This window comes from Trichoplusia ni, chromosome 5 (assembly GCF_003590095.1).
Source record: "Trichoplusia ni isolate ovarian cell line Hi5 chromosome 5, tn1, whole genome shotgun sequence".
NCBI classification, from domain to species: Eukaryota; Metazoa; Arthropoda; class Insecta; order Lepidoptera; family Noctuidae; genus Trichoplusia; species Trichoplusia ni.
In genome coordinates this window covers 17,562,486-17,585,486 of record NC_039482.1, presented here as the reverse complement: position 1 = coordinate 17,585,486, position 23,001 = coordinate 17,562,486, and the positions used below count along the sequence as shown (strand labels likewise).

Genomic DNA, 23,001 nt, shown 5'->3' with positions numbered 1-23,001 from the left:
ACAAAGGCATCTGATAACCCACACAATCACTCGTTTGTCTTTACCGACACTTGATTAATTCCTATCTCAATACTATAGGCGGCAAAACCACGGCCTGTGCCTGTACTATGACCTCAAATCATGACTGTTGGTATGGTAGAGCGAGGCAGGACTACGCGCAATGTAGAGTGTTGTCTCTTTTCTATAATTGTAGCAATTTTTCTTTAAAGATATCAGTATAGGTACTAATTTCAGCGACAAATGACCTGGATATCATTTCCTGGAAGCGTACTTATGATGCTTGTGTTAGAAAGAGACAAGTGTCGATACCGGATTACTTTGTTTATAAAGGGGCTCTATAACAGCCTATAGATGACCCACTGCCGGGCACAGCCTTCCTCACATAAGGAAGGTTTAAGCGTTAATCACTGTAGGTTTGAGATTTCAGCGACCAATATTAAGAATCGTAATATTAAGTGTTCACTGATAGTCATTGCATTGATGACATTATCATTACAATAATTCAGAATGTACATTTGACTTTAAGTTACATTGACGTTGGGTTTGAACCTGGATCGCTTGCTATAAATAGATGGAAAATTCATTACGCTGATGGGAATAATAAACTTTAAATTAAATATAGTTTAAAAGAAAGTGTCGCAAGTTCTCCAACGTAATAAATACATGACATATATCTCTTTGACGCATATTGCATATTGAAAAATAAGGATTCTTTATCAAACAGATCTCATACGAAAGCCTATTAATACCACTCATAAAGATTTATTAAAACTACTAGCTGTTACCCGCGACTTTGTCCGCGTGGTTAGAAAATATAATGTAGGTTTTTTTTTAAATCGGATTAGTTTTTCTGCGTTTCTGCCGTTAGTTGTAAAATATTTCATTACTGATCTGCTCCTATTAATCATAGATTGATGGTAGATATATATATTATTGCCTTCCTCAGTTAATGGGCTAACACTGAAATATTTTTTCATACCACTCAGTAGTTTCTGAGATTAGGGCGTTCAAGCCTGACAAACTCTTCAGCTTTATAAGTCGGTAAATGTAGGTTATGTGCATATAGGAAAAATTAAACTTACGGTATATTTTTTTAATAATATCATAGAGAGGTAAAATTTGCGAGTCTGTGACATTGTGGGGGGTAATCTCAACATAATATGCTGAACCGATTTTGGAAATTCTTTTACTAAATAGAAAGCCATGTTACTTTTCTGCACGTCTGGCAAGTCACTTGTCCTTCAAAGATCGGACAGGGTTTTTCATACATACTGTATAATCTGTATATACCCAAACAAAGTCGTCTAATAGCGTGGGAGCAAGTCTTGTGATGAAAGTTACATTATCTTAAACTTCTAAACCTAAACCTATGCTATGTAGGTAATACGCGTTTTTTGTGTCCGTGAATGGTAGAGTGTTTCAATCCTTTACACACCGATCGCGTGCTTCTGCCGGTCAGAAATATGAGCCGGTGGGTCATTTCTCGTGTTATGTCTGGTCATGATAATTCGATACATCAAAATCAAAATCAAAATCAAAAGTCATTTATTCAAATTAGGCTACTAAGTAGCACTTTTTGAAGGTCAAATTACATTGACAGCACCCAGTTTTGCCCACCCGTCACCGCTTCCTAAGTGCTTTAGCTGTGAGAGAAGAAACGGCGCAACAAACTCCCCAGCAGCACGCTGTCTTTCCATTTACAATATAATTATTAAAAAATATATCAAAATAAGTGTGTAGGTGCCGTGCCAAATAAACAAAAATTTGAGGTCATGGTACCTAAGCCACTATGAACTTAAACTGTCAACTACTCGGCCAAGGTCAGCAGACCGACCAGCCACCGCAAGCAGCACCCGTTCACGAGTATGACGCAAGGGTCAGCCATCACCTCCCTCGCCATATTTGAGGGAAGGAGGTGACCCGACCCAAGACGCCACCGCAGGCAGTGACGACTAAGGGAGCATGACGTATCTGCTGCCGGCTAATAAAATAAAACTCAAAGAAAGAAATACCCCAAACGTTGATTTACCTGGCACAGCCCCGAACACGGAGGCGGCATAAATTGCTACGTCATTCAATCTTATAATTAATAAAATTATACATGTCAAAATTTCTAATAAAGAACATATACGTTTATGCGTATAATCATACTAAAAATAAAACAAAATAGGTAACACAATGTTACATACATAAAGTATGCCTATCAAATAACATAATAATCGTAATAACACGTCATACATTAATCCACACTAAAACCGTCCTGTGTTAATCACGGCGACCAACTATTTTTATCATTCAAGTAATCATTTATTGTATAGTAAGCCTTCTTGCATAGTTTATCTTTAACCGTTGATTTAAACGAGTTGAATGGCAATTCCAATAAACTAGGAGGTAGTTTATTGTAGAGGCGAACACTAAGCCCTACAAATGAGTTGTGTACCCTATGTAAACGGTGCGATGTACCAATTAGCTTATGTTTGTTCCGTGTATTTATACTATGTATATCACTCTTTTTATGGTATAAGTGAAGATTTTGTCGTATCCATAGTATATTATCTAAAATAAATTGGGATGCTACAGTTAAAATGCCTATCTCTTTAAACCGCTCCCTAAGAGAAACTCTAGAGCCTAGCTGATAAATGGATCTGACAGCTCGCTTTTGTAAGACGAATATCGCTTCGATATCAGCCGCCTTACCCCACAGAAGTATGCTATAGGACATAACGCTGTGGAAGTAGCTGAAATAAACAAGACGAGCTGTGACCACGTCAGTAATCTGCCTAACTTTTCTAACTGCGTAAGCGGCAGAGCTGAGTTTATTCGCTAGGTATGCAATATGCGCCGACCACTTTAGTTTTGCATCAACCGTAACACCGAGAAAAACCGTTGATTCTACAGTCTCTAGCACTTCATTATTTATAACAATATTCGGCCCAAGATTCTTAACATTAGGCGTCGCGAATTTAATACATTTGGTTTTCTTGGCATTTAATACTAAATTGTTAATTGAAAACCAATGTGTGACGCGAGTGAGTGTATTATTTATTTCATTAAAATCATTGAATCATACGAAATATATTTGTAAAAACTTTGGGTAATTTTTAGGCCAATTCATCATCCGAACCAATAAGGTGGTAAACTTGGGCTTGCACTTAAAATGTCAGCATAAATCGGGCCTTCTTAAATCTGTGGAACCAAAAGATGGAATGTGAATGGTCACCGAATAGTAGTCTTAATATTTTTGAATTATTTTTTAATATTTCAATATGTACTTTCCCAACTGAGAAGAACATACCGTTTGTTTCTTTTTGCCATTTAACACCTTCATAATATATACCGAACCATATCTGATGGCGGAATCTGTAGCGCAGTCAATCATAGGAGTATAGGAAAATGCACTCCGTTCCTTATCAACGTAAGGAAGGCCGCCATGCCTTGCGGCAACATTTTGAGACACATCCGATACGTTATGTCAGATGATTTCGACATTGTTCAAAGAATGTCGAAGGCGATCAGAATTCAAATGTTCGTTGCGCTCTTTTTCTGTCTCTTCTTGTCCAGTTATTCTTTCTGACTTTCCAATTGATTATGAATATTTTGTTGTGTAAGTGTTCGGTAAAATTTATGTTTATCTCGGTCAAACTGTTCACCATCACGTTCATCACTTGTTTCAAAAGACCTATTAGTAGATATGCGATTTCGCTGAGAACTCAAGTATAATTTTCCATCAGTAAATTAACGTCTCCAACTCGCGATACAATGCGTGACGTTCACGATCAGCGGACTGTCGCGCATCATGTTCTGCACTTGTCTCTAGATACGCTGAGAAATCAAACGCAATTAACGCTACGGAGCGAGTTGCAGCCTGATGTTCTCAAAAAGCATCAACTCTCTCCTGACGCTCTTCAATAGATTCTTAGGACCTTATGATCATCTATATTTTAGCTCCTTTAAAACGTTGGTAAAGATTTACCTTTTTTAGTCATCGTCATAGTTTTATTGTGAAGTTACCTGATCAAGTAAAATGTAAGTGACTGCTCCGCTGGCTACTAAGTAGGTTTTATGACAATGTATAAAACGATAAAGACTTCATTTAATTTACTTTTCAAACTATGACAGACATCAAAATATGTCAAATGTTTGACAGGAAAGTAAGATAAAGGCACCTATTTCCGCGTTGTTTTCATTATAACTTAAAAGAACATAAATTGAGTATTTAATATACCTTTCCGTAGAATTGGAATATTTTATTAGAAGTGTTATTTATCTTAATTTGAAATATACTCACAGATTGACTGTAAAAAAGATAAAAAATGTTAAATAGTGAAAAATGTAAAGACGTCTGAGGCACTTTATTCCGATTTAAAAATTCTAATTCCAATGCATTTTGTTCCTAATACTGAGTGTAAAAAATATTTAGGAAAGGAGAAAGGCAAATCTCTTTATTGTCTTTGGATTTTAAATCAATCTTAGTATTTAAAAAGGCTCGGTATTTAAAAACTTAATTTCCTGATGAGCCATGAATCCTCAATTCGTGAAGAAATACTCAAGAGTTAAGTGTTTTCGATATAATATTTTGAACTAAACAAAAACTCACACAATATAAAACTATCATCTAAAACACTATTTAGCAAATTTAGTATGAAACATGCATTCAAGTAGCTGGTAGCCTTAAACTGAGCGATTATTTGAAAACCTACACATACTAAAGCCATCATTTGTAAGACTATTTGTGTGTGTACATAAATTATTAAAAAACAGCTAAATTATTAATTAAATAAGACCTTGCTTTGATAAGACCGTTTTTTTTACAATATTGAAATATGGTGCCTTTACCTTAGTAAATTAAATTTGTTATTTTTTCGCCTTTTCCGCATTTTTTTCGAATTTTCTCACCGTTTAAACCTTGGATTTCTACGAATACTTCAAGACTAAAAAAAGCCAAATCGGTTCAGCCGTTTTCGAGTTTTAGTGAGACTAACGAACAGCATTTCATTTTTATATATATAGATAATGCATAACTACATATGCACATTATGCACCCACGTAATGTGGGTCTTTTAAATAAATGCAGACATTTTTCCCATCTCATTCCACAGATAGAGTAATAAAACAATACTCCAGAATTTAAAAGAAAAATATTTTCCAGAAATTTCCCAGTGCACGCAAAATAATGTTTCTGTATTTGATTCAGTGACTTGGAAGAATATAGCTTCGTAAATCGAATACAATATTCAAATACATGTAAAGTCCAATATAAACTAGTAATCGAAGTCTGGGACTTGCTTCAATAAGTTTGTCTCAATATTTCTCATTGCCTATTAAGTTTCATGACGATTAACTAACGAATTAATTTATTAAAAAAATAAACTTATTCTATCTTAAAACTAACAATATATTGAATTGTGAACGGGTTTAATTTTTTTATAATAATTATAAATTTTCTCAGCCATAAGTGGTATACTTAACAGGATTTTGCGGATATTGTCTTGCGGTCCATTTTCCGGCCCAATATATATCAGCCCGTGCTTTGAAATTCCAATTTGAAAGTGCGAGCTTACCCTTCACGACCTTCCTTAAATAATACACCCTTTTCTAACCGAAATCTTCTATTCAATATCAGTGATCATTTTTGTTTTGGGTTCCAAAAATTTAATTTTTTTCCGGCGCTGATCGGAATTGGTTTAAAATGTTTAAAAGTCACAACTAGTCAACAAAAAGAGATCTCATTTCCATTAATTTAATTGATAATGTATTAATATTTATAGTATTCGATCAATGCGTGCATAATGTATTGTAAAAACAATACAATGATTTCCTTAATTAACATTCGAACCAATTGCTTTGTGTAAATATGATTGTTACTACAAAAAGCATTGTTCATCGAATGTTGACGTCGAAACGAGTATTCACGAATACATAAATATTAAAACGAATTGTGCTTCATTAAACAGATTATAATGTGATAGTTTAACATGTTTTTGAATCAATTTGGTTTTGTGCAACAACAGTTTTTTTTAATGATTATCTAAATAATATGATGGAATAAAATAAATTGATGAATTTAGGTAAAACGTAATTTAAGTTTCACATTTAAGTTTCAACTATGCTGCCGTGGTATAACTAAAATGCCGTTATCCAACATCTGGTAAACCTTCAACTTTTGATGCTACATCAATGAAAAAACAAAAATCAATATCGATCTGTGTTTGCGATTTTCCAACACTATTCAAGATATTACGGCAGTATGTCACTTAGTTAGCCGCCGTGATTAATTGATTTGTTATCATCTTTATATTATGCTCCAAACATATTCATCCTTAAATTAGAACGCTTGCTTTAATTATAATCCTTAAATTATGTCATATACAACATTTTTATGTAACCATAATTTTCCGATGATGAGAAAATAAAGACTTTTTTTTATCCTAATAAACACCTCAAATACGCGGGGCGCACGTGGCCGGAACTTGCACAAAATAAAGAAGTGTGGAAGAGTAAGGGGGAGGCCTTTGCCCAGCAGTGGGATCTAAAACAGGCTACATAAAAAAAAAAAACACCTACAAGTATGAGTTCCAGAATCGTGGAGGCGGTTAATTCTAACTTCTACTATACAATGAATGTTTTATCAATTTATTATCCTTAGTTATTGTTCGCCTCAATAAAAGGTTTTATCCTATCCGGCAAGCATAAACATTTAACTTGAATAATTTTATTTGACCTTTTCGTATACTTAAGTTTTGTTTAACAAAATGGCTTACACAGAGGTACTTAATTAATTTGTTTGTGTAAAGGTTAAATATCATTATATTAAATAACGTTAACGGGAAATTATCTTAAACACACATTGAATTCTGATGACTTGACGTCGCAACCAGGTTGCACGAATAATTCATAAATTCTTGAAATAGTAGATTTATTTGAAAGATATTTTATGTTTGCGACTTCAGTGAGATAGGAATAAGAGATTATGATGAACAGGTTGAAAAGCTAAATATAAACGACGTATATACGGAGAAAACGATTATCTATTTATAGAAATAAGTATTGATAAGTGACGGGTAAGATCTAGATATCGTCATGGAATTTAATACCGATTTTGTCGCAATCGACCTATTTTTATTATTTGTACAGTGAGCGACCGAAGTCGGGTAATATACATTATTATTCCACAGTTACGAGTAGAATTTTGTATTAAGGCTATTTTGTTACGCGATAGGACAAAGTAACTAACTAAATTTAATTCTGTTCTGCTGTATCGGAAATAGATTGCGTTCTTGTATATTTGTTGCTGACTGATATACATGACTATTTTTTTGAATTATCAGCAATGTTAAGAAGCAGCTTTCCATTCCCGCAGAAAAAAGTCACCAAATAAATGTAAGAAGTTAAAAAAATCTAACACTTCAGGTTTTTCGTATCTATTTTTGACTGACTGAAACTTTAGGCTAATTCTGTGCTCCATATTCAAACTTTAACTCAGTATTGATAAACTACTGCATAATTATTCATAGGGATTACCTGACTACTTTCGGACCCCACCAGAGTCCTATTTCATAAGCTGACGCCGCGGTGGGCGTCACCTCGTTACGCAACCCGATAAATACACGTGAGTAAACCATTGCAGCCGTACTCAGGCCAATCATCACATATGGAGCGGTAGTATGGTGGCCCAGAACCAAACTAAGTACCGCCATTGACAAACTACAAAGCTTCCAGAGACTAGCATGCTGCGCCGTCACGGGATGTATGAGAACAACACCAACAGCGGCTCTGGAGGTGCTGCTTGGACTGCCGCCGCTGGACCTCTTCATACAACAAGAGGCAGCGGTAGCTGCTACAAGACTAAAACATTCGGGACTGTGGCGCGCACAATCGAGAGGTCATGGTGACATATGGCACAAAAGCCTTGAGTCCATACCAATGCTGAATGCACCATGTGACCGAATACCTAGGGTGTATGTCTTCAACAAAGCATACACAATACAAACGACAGAAAACGAACAAGATTCCTTGGGAACACACGAGGTACGCGTCTACACAGATGGCTCAAAGACGGACTCAAGCACAGCGCAGGAGTATTCTCAATGATCCTGAACAGCAACATATCAATACCTCTGGGTGCAGACAACTCGATCTTCCAATGCGAGTGTGTAGCCATCACCCAGGCGGCCAGAGCTATAGAAAGGAGAGGGGTCCAGGACCAAGCCATCAGGATTATCTCCGACAGCATGGCGGTTCTTAAGGCACTGGACAACTACATCATCACGTCGTCGCTGATACAAGAGTGCCACTAAGCTCTCGAGCGCATTGCTGTGGGCAACACGGTGACCCTGCAATGGATAAAAGGCCACAGCGGATCTCTAGGAAACGACGCTGCTGATCAGCTGGCGAGGAGGGGATCGGACACGCGGATTTTTGGCCTCCGGCCATATCTGCCTGTCCCCTTTGGCCAGTGCAGGTCATGGTTAAGGCGACAGACTACTAACAACCACAACGACCGCTGGGCCACGGTAAACGGCTGCAGACAGTCAAGGGAAGCGGTCCCTATCCGCTCACCAAGACTGTCTCGCAGCCTGATTGGGCTAAAGCGAGTCGACTTACGAATAGTGGTGGGCTCGCTGACCGGGCACATTCCACTAAATAAACACCTTTTCACCATCAATGTTACAGATAGTCCACTATGTAGGGGCTGTCTTCAACATGAAGAATCAGCGGCACACGTGCTCCTGGAGTGCACGGGGGTCGCGGAATGCCGGGCAGGGATCCTCGGTTCACCGAGCTCCGTCACAGAAGCCTGCGAACGTCCCAGGAGACTTCTGCGCTTCTGGAGGGAGTTGGGATGGCTGGACTGACAGCCTCCCAAAGCCACCTGACGCACAATGGGCCGACTTGGAGCCTACGTGCGGAAAAAGGAGCCCATCACCAGTAACCAGTAACCAGTAACCATTGCATCTTTATCGTATGAATATTCATGAAAGTTGCTATAAAATGCAATCCAAATAACCTAAAACTGCACTGAACGCTTGTTAAATTCTCTAATGTTTGCTAAATTCCAGAACCAATATCAGCTCAAATCCGGATTCGCGATGGCCGATGCACGAATACCTTAACATCGGAATTTACAAACTAACGCTTTAATACTATCCACTTAGTCTGTACCTGTATTGTTTGAACTATATCGGGCCTGTTCAGGCCAAAGTGTAAGGGAGAAAGTGTTATACATAGCTTGTAGTGCCATCTCGCTTTAACCATGTACATAATCCTGTTTTGTGACGTTTGCGAGGGTTTCATTTAGGCTACTGTATTGTGTGGTGTTAATTATGTTTACTGTACAGATTTTCATCTAATAATCATCATTTGTAAATGCTTTTTTTTATAATGGACGAAATTGATAATGATCGAGAAGTTTCCCAAGTAGTGGGATCTTGCACAATGTGTCAAGTGGGTCTTGTCTTAATATTATTAAATGATGCAACGGTGTACTCAAGCGTATTTATCGGGAGTGCCCGATTAGTTTCGGACCCAACCGGGGTCCTTAATCATGAGCTGGCGCGGCGGGGTCGCGAGACGTTACTATCAAAATACTACTAATAGTTTCTTATTCCTCGTTTATTTAACTATGATCACGCTACAAAAAAACACGTTGTAAAATAAAGCCTTGTCCTCATATCACTAAAGAAACAACTACGTGGTTATCAAGATAAGGATAAGATTACACCATCAGTTTGAAGAGCCACGTAAAATATACTAAGTCATAATGTTAACGTCTTTCCTGCTGCCCATTTCACAAGATACAAAATAATAGGTATAATATTCAACAATTTTCCCACAACGCCGTCTAGCCTCAAAGTAAGCACTGATCGTATTATGAGTACTAGACAACTGATGAACATACTCTTGTACTAGCCATTGCCCGCGTTCCCACTCGGCTATAAATAGAAAATGATGCCATGTTAACATAAAATCGGTATAAAAACTACCCTATGTGTTAATCCAGGTTATAAAATATCTGTGACTGGAAGACAGCGTGCTGCTGGGGAGTTTGTTGCGATGTTTCTTCTCTCACAGCAAAAGCACTTAGGAAGCGGTGTCGGGTGGGCAAAACTGGGTGCTGTCCAATGTAACCTGACCTTCAAAAATTGCTACTTAGTAGAATAATTTGAATAAATGACTTTTGATTTTGATTTTGTGAGTCAAGTTTCGTCTAAATCAGTTCAGTGGCTTTCGTGTGAAAAAGTTACAAAACATCCATAAAGACAAACTTTCAGGTTTATAATAACAGTAGGTAGTAGGATTATTTAAAACACCTACCTACCTACCTGTACCTACACAATATATTACACCCAGACACAGAACAATTGTACGTGCTCATCACACAGACTTCTGTAGGGCCACTTACCACTAGACCAAGAGGCAATGTTTATTATTTTGGTAATAGGTTATGATTATAGAATATGTAAGTTGCTTTAACTTTGCTTAACCGTTTATTACTCTTCTGTCGAAAAGAAGAGAGTGTGCTTTTAGAATTCTTTAATGCCACAAGCGTTTTTGTGTAAATGTTGACTAAATTTTTAGAAGCATACGAAATTTTTTGATTGTATGTATCGGCAAATATTAATCAACCGTAAAACCGGGCAAACTCGGGCCGGATTTCTCGAAACTAAGGGTTCCGTGCTACTAGTGAAAACCTAATGATTTTAAGGATGGGTTAATAACCCATCTAACCCATCTACTATAAACTAATCTATTGGTTACCCAAGAAATTTATGACTATACCGGTGCTTACTTCTATTCTCTGTTGCTGTGGTGACAGCAAAAATACATTACCTATGAAAATGTCAACTTGTAGCTATCACTGTTCTTCAGAAACAGGACGCCTTGGCTACCGAACCTTAAAAACATTGTGGGCGGAATATTTTTATTTCATCTTGTTTCCGTATCTGTAAAGCCTCCTCGCAGCTAAAACAATTTTGCTAAATGTGTTAACAGAGCTTTAAGCCGCGGCTGCACTACTGTGGCGATTGCGACGCGACCACGAATGTACCAGCTGCCTTAATAATGTACAATCCACCATGAAGACATTTGAAAACAGACTTTAATCTCATTGCCATAAAGTTCAAAAACGATTGACAAAGGACTACCGGTAAAATGTTTGCTTGTTATCCATAGTATTTTTTTATATAATGTACTTTTTATGCTTATAGCATAGGTTTTAAGTCTTTTTTCGAATATTAGTGAAAAATCCACAGGCTTTATCAACTATGTTTTTGGACTAAAACGAAATAGCGTCTTTTTCGACCAACACCCATTATGTTTTCGCGTCGCTGACGTCATAGCACTACACCAGCAGCTTTATTTCGTCTCACCTGCGGCAGGCTGCAGGCGAGTGCGATCGCCCACGCCGATAATAGCATTTGCTTGCTGCGGCGCCGCGCGACCGGCAGCCGGAGAGGGTAGATCACGGCGAAGAACCTGCGGGAAAACAATGATATAAATAGGATGTATATGGTCCATCAAGAAGTGTTTTGAATTGTAGTGGTGTGTATGTTTTTGTATGCTAGAAAGGCAAAATTGACAAGAGAATTACAGTAAATTTTGTTATGGTAAAGACAGGACGGGTTAAGTATATTGCAGAGTTTTTTTACGCTTTAAACGACCCTATTGTTTAATTTTTATTTTTAATTAATACAAATTTTATTTTACAAAATGAGTTCCTAAATATTTGTTTGAAAAAGACAGTTACATACAAAATAAATTAAACAAGATTTTATTTCAAATGACCTCGTCTCAGCACTGTTTTTGACGTAATTAGGTTTTTTTTCCTTTTTTTAACCAAACACTCTCGCCCATTGCGTAAATGTTTTGGTTAATAAGCCAACTGATAACGTAAACTTAAATAGATAAGTACTTAGTTGTGTCTGAAAACTGAAAGTTAATTTTAAATATCTGTTTATATTACCCAAGTTAATTCAAGTGAATAACAAATGTTAAAGTCAAATTATTCATAATTTATATTTTTAGATACATCACATAATTCCTGCGTCAGATCAGGTTTCTAAATGTCACATCCTCGTTTAATTTGTTTACATACAAAAATGACATTTATTTTCCTTGAAAACCACTTTATAAGGAAAAATGAAGCTTAGCCTACGCATAAACTAAAGCTACGCACGTAGTCTATTTCCGAATTGCTACGACCACGTAGCCTCGTAGCCGGGCGAAGGCTTCGCGAGGTATCACGTAGAGAGCACAAGTGTGGTAATTTTGACATGATGCTACATTGCTACGAATTGTTTATTTATAATTTTCGCTCTGTTTATCCTTTCATTTGCGGTTACACATGGAAATTGTTATTTCCTTTGTTTTGCTATAACGTAGTTTTCAACCCTAATATCAAAAGTCCTTCAGTTTCACATTGTAAATTATTGCTTAATATTATAACAAAAACATATTTAAAAAATTGAAAACTCATAATTTAATTGAATTCTCTATTACTCAGCTCCATAATTTCCCTCACTATTTTAAGATCGTCTTCTGATTCAGAAAGAAAACCATTTACAAAAAACCGACAACTTAGTTGATTATCAAAACTTTCTCTCGGCATCCACACAATAGAACAACAAACTCAAAACTTGAATAAAACTGTTTATTCTTAATCACTAATAAACTTCCAACTACAGTTATCCAAATCTCTCTGATCACTAACAGAAGGCCTATCTCATAGCGGGTTATTTAAACACGCTCAGCTTGCACAAACGCTCTCGTGCTATCATCAATCATAGTGGGGTACTTGATACGGTTGCTAGGCAACCAGTAACGATGACTACAATCGACTAATTAGCTTTGATTCCTTGCTTTTAAATAACATACTCGTAAGTTAAGTTAGTATAGTAAGGAGTTTGAATTAAGAAAAATAATTGGAAAGGAAATTGTTGTGTTAAGATTTTTCTTTTCTATTTAATTATCAATTTATATCTAGTAATACGTGGGTACTATTTTTGACCGCGGATAGGCAAATGGTTGAGGTCACCACGCCAAACGTGTCGCCAAATGCTTGTTCTAAACCTAGGTGTCTCGTGCATGTGATTAGTATGTTTGTAAAACCCCCTGTGGGAGTCGATTTTTAAATGAAAAAAAAAATGTTCCGTACTAGTTTTATCGTATAAACAGGAATAAAATTGGTACTCCTTTTGTAGGCAAATTACGTCACTAGAATCTTACACGTTTCACCATCTGTGATGCGTTCCATGTTCTGCCGCCGCCCACTGTGACACCATGTAAGTAGCTATCTTTATCTAATCCTGTATTTATGTAGTGTGCACGAAATTAAACGGGAATATCGTTTAACTAGTCCGGCAATCCCGATAAACGATGTGCGTGAGTAAACCGTTGCATCATTTATTTTAATATTAACATTTATCAACATTCTATATTTGATAGTCACCAGCTCTTTATATCTAGATACTAGACAGGTGTCTTAACTTTTCTGACATCGTAAGTGTATCCCTCAAGACCTAAACTTGTCTAATGAATTTTATATTTATTGGTTAAAACTTTATACTTGTACACGTAGAACTTCAAGTATAAATTAGTTCTTGGAACATTAAGTTCAGTAACATAGAGGGCGTTCCCATAGAGCCGGAGTGAAAAAAAGTGGTCCATTAATGTTAAAACATTATGAAAATCCACTAAAAATTTTTTATGGATTGATTGAAAGTTTATTTTGATTTGGAAAAAAACAAATTAATATATTACAAACAAATATGTTAATAGAAAATTCATCGGGTGGACATACAAAATTGTCATCCAACAAATTCATGACCGTACCGATCGTTGCTTAACCGTAAGACCACCAAAATATATAATCTGAGAAAATTTCAACTATCTTTCTGTCACAGATTATGAAATAAAGCCTAAAGGCAGACGGACACTTATCCAGACCACAGACTTATTAATAGTTCTCCGATTTTACCCCTTGAATCCGGACCTCTGTCAAGCCGATCAAATTGAGAAACACCTTTTTTGTATTCTATCAAACAATTGAATATTGAATATCAATCGGAGTACCTACCCTGTATCTGTAATCTCAGAGGCGAATTCTAAAATTTTTAAAACTTAAATTCCATACCAAGTCATTTACCTGACCTAACTGCATTCCCAGATCACCTCTCATGCCGACTTCAGCTTAAGCCTCGCCGCAGTACTAAAGTCAATAAGGAAAACCAATCTCAGTCACAATACAGATTACGGATACAATAAAGTCGCATCACGTAATACAATCATTTGCTAACCTTGTACTAGTTGTTAAGGTCATTATACATTGCATGAGTTTCTGCATTGTTTGTCGTTCCGGTTGGATTTTTGTAACTTAATTTTAGGCACTTCCCGATAAGTGTGGCTGAGATTTTCAGTGTGACTTCAAACTCGACGACAATGCAATTTACAACTATAAAAACGGCTGACCGATTTTGATAAAGTTTGAATGGAGTGACATCTAAAAACGTGGGTATTTAGATTTCTTAAATCTATTAGTTTTTAAATCCAGTTTTGTCAATTTGATGTTTGCTATATGAAAAACTTAGCCGTGCTGAAAGATGTATGACAAAATGTTTGAGCGCAGCGCCGTCGTTGTTCGTAAAATTCTATGCCTTTATGCTGGGATATTTCATGACTGTAACGTTGCACGTTTTAGATATTGAATAACGGTTCACGAATGCCTATTCAGCGGGGTGGCTGTCAAGCTATCCAGCTTCAAAAATGTTCAGTCAGAAACTAGTCGTAGTTGCAGACCCAAGTAGAATTGAATAAATTTATAAATACCAGCCTATATACATCCCACTGTTAGGCATAGAAGTCTTGCCGTATCCCTATTTGGGAAGGTTTTGAGCATTGATTACAGCGCTAGCTCACTGCGGGTTGGCGATTTCAAGTTCCAATATTTGGAATCCAGGTTTCCTCCAATATTTTTCTTCACCGTTAGTCAAAAGTGTACATACATATAACTTTGAAGAAGACACATTGGTACTTTTCCTGCGGTAACATTTTAGGCAAACTGAGTTATTGCTCTAGGAGTCACAGAGCCCTGCACAATCTCTACGCGTCTGACAGATTATCAAACCACATAGCACCTGAATGATGAACAATTATTTTGTCCTGCTTGTTTAGCTAGGTTCATTTGATCGAAATTTGAAACCTCGTAAAGACTGTTGTGATCCAAAGCACTAAATAAAATCAATTAACTTAATTGGGCTAATTAATTGTGAGGCAACCGCTAATAAATCTCGGTTTCTCGAAGAAGTTTGTATGATAAATGAATTCTTGTGAAATGAGGCAGATTGAAATCGGTCCTAATTGATATTTAGTGACTTTTGTTTAATTTATTGAGACTTCGGTAAAATTCACACAATTAATATTATCAAGTGTAATTGCCTATAAAGCGCATGGAAAAAGTGAAAGAATTTTTCTATTTGTCAAAAATCTGATTTTTCCCTTATTTACCTTTTTTCATGGCGGTGTTAACAATGTAACTTGTTTTATAATGTATAGTAGCAACACAGTGCAGTTACTGCACTGTTTTGTATTGTTTTTTACGAGCACGTGTAAAATTAAATAAAACATTAAATTTTCACCAGTCGGAAAAAGTCAGAAAAAACCGATCGCAATACGTTAATAACTCTGTGCATATTTTATAACTACACTAGCTGACCAGGCAAACGTTATTTCGCCATATAAATTATTCTTACTGCTGAGTATTCGGTGTAAAAAAATATTAACAATTTACATTATTTACAAAAAGGTAAATATGTTGGGGTTGGACAACCCTTACTACTCAGGGGTGTGAAAGATAGTTAAGCTGATTATGCACATTTTTTTTAACCAGTCTCACTGTTTCGAAGGAGTATGGTAACAGGGTGACACAATAATTTTAATTATTAAATTAATAAGCGGTCTTGTGGCAGCGATATTTTTTCCAACCTTTTTTCGACACTTTTCTTGTTTGATAATTTGACGTTCCAGTTGGATTTTTGCAATTTAATTTAATTTAACGCCATATTCGAGCCGGATCCCAATATAAAGTGACTTACGTAATACTACATATTAATACGTGTTCAGAGTTCGGGTAAATCACACTTTCAAAACAAATCCTTAGTAACAGTGTAATGACATATTCCTAATAGAACCTACAAACTTATTGACTAACAGACAAAACATACGTGACTTTACTGATTCAACGGCTGAAGATCTTTGGGTAGAAGGTATTTTGGTAAATAAATCAATGTTGTTGTTTTAATATAAGATTGCCCTTTACATTGTGTTGACTGAAAGTCGGTCACCTAGTTTGAACGAAACCAATTAAAATAGGAATAAACTTGGAAATAAGGACATATTTAATTATTAAGTTTGTGTTAAGGGAAGTTCGTAGAGTAGAAAATATTTCTAGCTTTAGAAAGTGTAAATACAGAGGATCTAAAAGGTATACTATACCAAATAATCCTATTTGTTTTTAATCAGTAATCAAAGTATCGAAATACTATAAGGTTGAATAAAGCGATAAGAATGATGAATTATTTAACAATACAAGATTTATTATTTAACAATATAACACAATTGACTATTTCAATTGCATGGCACAAACTATAGCAAGGAGTGAGAAGACGAGAAATGCTTATTTCCACAATTTAATGGGCCTCTCAAAACACGAACGAACGCGTTATGACGTAGTTGGTCATCCATTGACGGACGGACCGTATCAAGTGTTGTACAATGTCGGTACAAGGTGCCTTGATGAAGCCAGGGATATACGAATGAAACGTCGTACTCCAGAGCGAGACAATTTATTGTTATGAAGTCGAACTATATAACGCTTGCCGCGTAACGAAACCATTGCGCATGTAATTCGATCCCAACGCCATCTATCGAGCATGCAGGTACTACTTTATACAAAATTATTGAATGGCGTTGGAATCGATTACATCTTTATTATTAATATTTCTACATTGAACAAGTGTATCGATCAACTTGATCGTTGTAGTTTAGCCACAAGCTTAAGAAGTACATAAATTCAGAGCAAGTAGCGTATTAGTTGTAGTTATTCAGCTGTTACCGTTTTCCAAGAGAGCGAATTACCAAGTCTACTATTGCAAGCATGAACATCTAAATATACAGGAACATCTAGGTACTACACATCAAAGAGAAATTTACAGAAGCGTGTGATACCATATAACGACGTCTTCTAGCCACTTTAACTAATTCTGTATGGGTTTGAATGTTACTGTAATTACGCGTGTGATATTTGCGTACCTTAATCTAGCAGTAACTAACTCAAAGGTAGGATTAAATCCCGTCATGCAATTATGGCTTTTAGAATATAGGCTAAAACCAGAAAAGGACCGGCTCACGTGGTCTATCTTTTCAAGGATGGGTGAGAATTCATTTCAGAGGCTAACGGGTGGTGCTTCAACTAAACAAAGAGAAGACGGCATGCCTAGGTCTATAAAGAGGAACTTTCCTGGTCTCTGGTAGGAATTACATTTTGGAACGCGCAACTAGTCATTAATTATTCTTTTTGGCAATAAAAATTTCTTCTTGAAATATATTTGATACTATTTGAATTTGGAATTGTTGAACTTCATTTTATGTGGGTAATCGTGGATGTCATTTTGAAGAAGAAAATACTTCTCAATGACATTTCTTCACTTATTATATATTCAATTATTTCTTACTATATGATAGTTTCCGATACAAATAGAAGTTTTTTGGATTTTTCTAGAACGAAATAGCTTTAGACCAAAAAATAATAAAATTTGTAAGATATAATAATCTTAGAAACCAGAAGTGAGGACAGGTTTTTAAAAAGAAAGCACGGTTACGTCACAAATAATTAAACCCAATAATTACAAAGATAACTTGAAGTTAATACATCAAACTCTAATTACTGCAAAGGAATAGGTATGAATGGCAATTATCGAAATAACAATATGGCTGCTATGCTGAATAAATACAACGAAGGTCACGGAGATGTTCCAGCGAAGCCAGCTGACACCGGAGAGAGAGCGTTGCTAAGAGCGCTCCGTCTTTTATAGCGGACTGCTTGTCAAATCCCAGGTTCGAAAGAGGTTTCACTAAGGATCTTGAAGGAGGTTTCACTTTGAAAAGGAGGTTTCGTTAACACGGCCGTTCCTGACAGCGAGGCGTCCTCGACCGCATCTTGCTTGGAGTCTTCACTATCTCAAGCATCACCAGACTGCTGTCGCTCTCAGACTAGAAATAATCATCTGCAAAATGACAACAACACATACTAAACATTTGTTTTCTTGCGACACTTGTGTCGAAGCTGGAAAACAGAAACCATTTGAAGTGATTTTGTTAAGTACGCGATAGTGAGCGTGCACTCCCACCATCAAGTACCCAACAAGCGAACAGAAAGATTTCAGGAATGTTATTGAAATGGTAAACTTAAAAGCTATGACTTAAAAATATTGCACAGCAAAATCAATGATTCTTAAAAGTAAATAAACTTAAAAGCTAAGACTTAATAATACTGCACAGCAAAATCTGATTCTTAAAATTAAAATGTAAATGGAGCTTAGTAACATTCCAAGCAATGAAATTCCCAACTTTCATTGTGTAGAATGCTAGCCAAGATAAACAGATGGTATTGAAGCTGATATACTTAACCAGATCAGAAGCCATGAACTGTAGGTCCAGGCCAAACAGAAGCCATAAGCCAGAGGTTCAGACCAAACAGAAGCCATGAACCATAAGGTCCAGGCCAAACAGAAGCCATAAGCCAGAGGCTCAGTCCAAACAGAAGCCATGAACCATAAGGTCCAGGCCAAACAGAAGCCATAAGCCAGAGGCTCAGACCAAACAGAAGCCATGAACCAGAGGCTCAGGCCAAACAGAAGCCATGAACCAGAGGTTCAGGCCATACAGAAGCCATAAGCCAAAGCCTCAGACCAAACAGAAGCTGTGAACCAGAGGTCCAGGCCAAACAGAAGTCTTCCTGTTGCTCTGAATTCTCGAAGACAGCACAGCATGCGTCCAGCGTGACTCGCCGCGCCAGAGCACCATACGCCCGGCAGCCGCAGCGCAACCAGCCAGCAGTTCCAGCTCGCAGCGATGATGTAGCTGTACACGTAGGAACTTACAGGGCTCCCGCATGCCGGAGTCCAGCTTTGCTGCACTCCACGAAGCCTTCTACAGAGTCGCCAGCAGCGTATTCTCGTGGTTGTTTTGGTTGGTGTAGTCGTATTGACGCCGCTGATTGTCTGTAAACAATTCTGAGGCACGCTGTCTTCTGGAGACATAAATGCTTCTCGATTAGGGTTACGGTTGTCGAGTGTTAGGTCACACACTATAGAGCATAATACTTGTGTAGAAGCCTACCAGCGCCTCAATTTTCTTGAGCTCGGCCGCTCCTGACCATTATCAAGAAAACGTCCAAAGTAATCTATTTTAGTATCTACGAAAGAAATATTTTTAAATTAACCGAATAAAAACCAGCATTCGTGACAGTACTCAAAACTTGACAACAAATAAAGTCCTTCTTGACACATAGGTACTAACAAAAATTCAACTAAGTCTGTTATTTTAAGTTTCGCATTCGTCGCAGCAGCCCTTATTCGAGTATCAGTAATACCTCTGACTATTATTGCAACTTTCAGATCGTCAGACAAACCTTTTTGGTATAAAACGCAAAAGAGACTTTCGGCATATGTCATGAACTTATTTAAATGTTACACATAACCTCAACGAGCTAATATTCAACCTAAGGCCCGATTACGCGTGGAATCACGGCAGCTATATGAGTTATCACAACGTCTATGACCACTTCATGGACTACGGAACTCACGGTGTTTATGCGATGATAAAGCGATCTACTTCTCAACATGCGAGAACAATTACGACACGATCTACGCGAATCGTTTTGGTTTTTAACACTTTTTCAAACGTTCGGGCATGTCTCGGGAAAAGCAGAATAAAAATAAAAAGCTCACCGATACTCGTGGCACAGTCAAAAATAAAATTTGCAGTAATTAGATGAAATTCAACAAATCCTTTACTTTAACTGAAAACAGATGGCACAAACAGCACAAAGCACGTGGTCTATCCCACTTCTGATCTTAGAAACCAGAAGTGAGGACAGGTTTTTAAAAAGAAAGCACGGTTACGTCACAAATAATTAAACCCAATAATTACAAAGATAACTTGAAGTTAATACATCAAACTCTAATTACTGCAAAGGAATAGGTATGAATGGCAATTATCGAAATAACAATATGGCTGCTATGCTGAATAAATACAACGAAGGTCACGGAGATGTTCCAGCGAAGCCAGCTGACACCGGAGAGAGAGCGTTGCTAAGAGCGCTCCGTTTTTTATAGCGGACTGCTTGTCAAATCCCAGGTTCGAAAGAGGTTTCACTAAGGATCTTGAAGGAGGTTTCACTTTGAAAAGGAGGTTTCGTTAACAATAATTAATAAAGTCTCAAACTGCCTCGCAATGAAACTTATAAAGTCAGTATCACGGCGGATGTTCACATAAAAGAAAATTCTGTTTGACACAGGTTCAAGGATATTAAATTTTCTATACTAAACGGCTAATTGGAAGTTTATCAAAATTCTTTACCCAAATTCCCCAATACCCTTAAACTATGCTAGACATTTATCTACAGTACAGGTCTAGACTACAGCCCGTATCTCAAACGTTAATCTATACAAAAGTAATTAATTATCAGTCAAATCTGTTGCTAAGCTTTTGGCGGTTGCAAATCTTATGTTCAAACAAACTTAGATTTTAGTTTTGACAAATGATTGAATTAAATCTGTCTTTTAGAAACAGGGTTAACTAGTTTTGCTGTTTTGACTTTGCTTTCAGGGTTCGGCATCCTCTGTGGAGCCCAGGAAAGCTGATGCCTTTTTTTGCAAGGCGGGGTAATCCTCACAGACACCCACTCCCCCGGGGAGGAAATGGGTAGTGTCAACTGGGGACTAAACCTCCATCAGGGGTCCTATCATCATGAGGGTTGATGCTTGCCACATCAGCGACATTGTCTGAATAGGGTGGCCTCGGTATACGAAGGGCAATGGAAGAAACATGGGTGGGTTTAGTCAGTAAGACAATCTCTTTCGCTCAACTCCAAAGTAGAAGGAGACATTTGCTGATTTCCCATCCAAATAAAAAAGTGTTCGGCATAGCTCGTAAACTTACTCTTCAAGAATAATTCCTGTAGGTACAGGTAAATCGTGGGCGTGGATTCCAATCATGATGAAATCGATCGGAACGGAATTCGTTCAACGTAATACACACAACGCTAGTTAACCGAAAAATGGGATGGAAACGAACTGAATAATGAGATATGGTTACACGGAATGATATGAACATGCTTCATTATGGAGGCCAATAATTGTTAATTATTTATCAATTGATGTTTTTATTGTCAAAGCTCCTTTACAGTAAGAGGCCTGTGTCCAACAGAGGGAATGTGTTAATAGACTCATATGTCACGAGTATTAGGTACTTAGGTGCACGGCAATTACGTGTTTTGGCTAGATAGTAGTTCAATTGAACACTCAATATGTTTGAGTGACTTGACTATCAAAATTTAGATTGATGTTCAAGCTTTTATATTATTTCTTTTTTCAAAGAAACGAACAGGAGATCCCGCATTAATAAATTTTATTCTTGTGAGTCGAGGATTTGGGATTGGGATGCCCATGTCCAGCAGTGGACGAATATGGGCTGATGATGATGATGATGTGTCGAGGATTTTACTAACATTCGTGGATCACATAAATGCTTGTCCCACGCGGAGATCGAACCTGCGACACGTCGCGTTCATGGGTTTATCGTGGTGATCTCAACCACTCGGCTATCAAATAAGCTATTCAAAAAATAGGTAATAAAATCTGCTCAGTATACAGAAAAAGTAGAGTCTACAGTAGCTGTAGTACGAGTACTAAGCGAATCCCAAATGTTTTACCAATCTATACTTTCGTCTAGTCAAACACATAGATATTGGATATCCTGTTTGCAAAGGTCAGACAATTTCATGGATTCCTCCAATGAGGTTTGTTTAAAAGTAAATACAAACTCTTCGGTTGTTTTTGCAGAAGTAGTTTAGCTGTTTCAATACTTTAATATTTAAACATCGGTGAAATTAATCTACGACCTCATTTCGATTTACCTACTGTTTTCTTTTTCTATCCTTTCAACCTGCTGAGTTTTAATCAGAGAATTTAGTGCGATATTTTTAGATTCGTAAATATATAACTGACCTTTTTTCCGGTGCTTACGTATTGATAGAATAGATCTGGTTAAAGATTAAAGATTTATTCTGGGTTACGTGAAATATTAAGTTTTGAACAAATAATTTCGAATAATTACTTTCAATCTTGCATGCAACAAACTGTCATAAACAATTTATAATAGATTAGCTATTTTAATACCTATTTATACTAAGCCAATACAGCTAAACCTACTGTTTGTTGACATTTCGAAATATACATAACAATTTAACACTTAAAGGCCATTAGTTGATGTACCCTCAGGCATTCCTGTTTTAGTTTCTAGCGTAGATCGAATCTAAATAACTCAATGCATGTTGCAGCGATAAACGGAGAGGGAGTTAGACAAAAGTAACTTGGTTGTATTAGTTTAATTATGTTATACTAGCTGTTGCCCGCGACTTCGTCCACGTGGTTAGAATTTTCCCCGTTTTTTCCACATTTTCCAGTGCGTCTTCGCTTTTATTAGTCGCAGCGTGATATTATATAGCCTATAGCCTTCCCTGATAAATGGTCTATTCAACACAAAAATAATTATTCAATTCGAACCTGTAGTTCCTGAGATTAGCGCGTTCAAACAAACAAACAAACAAATAAAATCTTCAGGTTTATATATTAGTATATAGATATATATAGATTACTTGTGAATAAAAAAGGAACGTGCATCCTTTATGGAAATATGCCTGAAAGCGTTTTATTCTTAACCAGT

At 36.9% G+C, this 23,001-nt stretch overlaps 1 protein-coding gene across 1 annotated transcript in view; it reads right to left on the bottom strand.

The window, feature by feature from the left end:
• Positions 1–10,926: 10,926 nt before the first annotated feature.
• Positions 10,927–23,001, bottom strand: part of LOC113494087 (gonadotropin-releasing hormone II receptor-like) — a 65,289-nt gene continuing 53,214 nt past the window's right edge. The window contains exons 2-4 of the mRNA XM_026872234.1: positions 19,155–19,303; positions 11,370–11,475; positions 10,927–10,962 (exon numbers count right to left, since the gene is read on the bottom strand). Coding sequence (XP_026728035.1) covers positions 10,927–10,962; positions 11,370–11,475; positions 19,155–19,303 — 291 coding nt within the window. The remainder of the gene's footprint in view (positions 10,963–11,369; positions 11,476–19,154; positions 19,304–23,001) is intronic.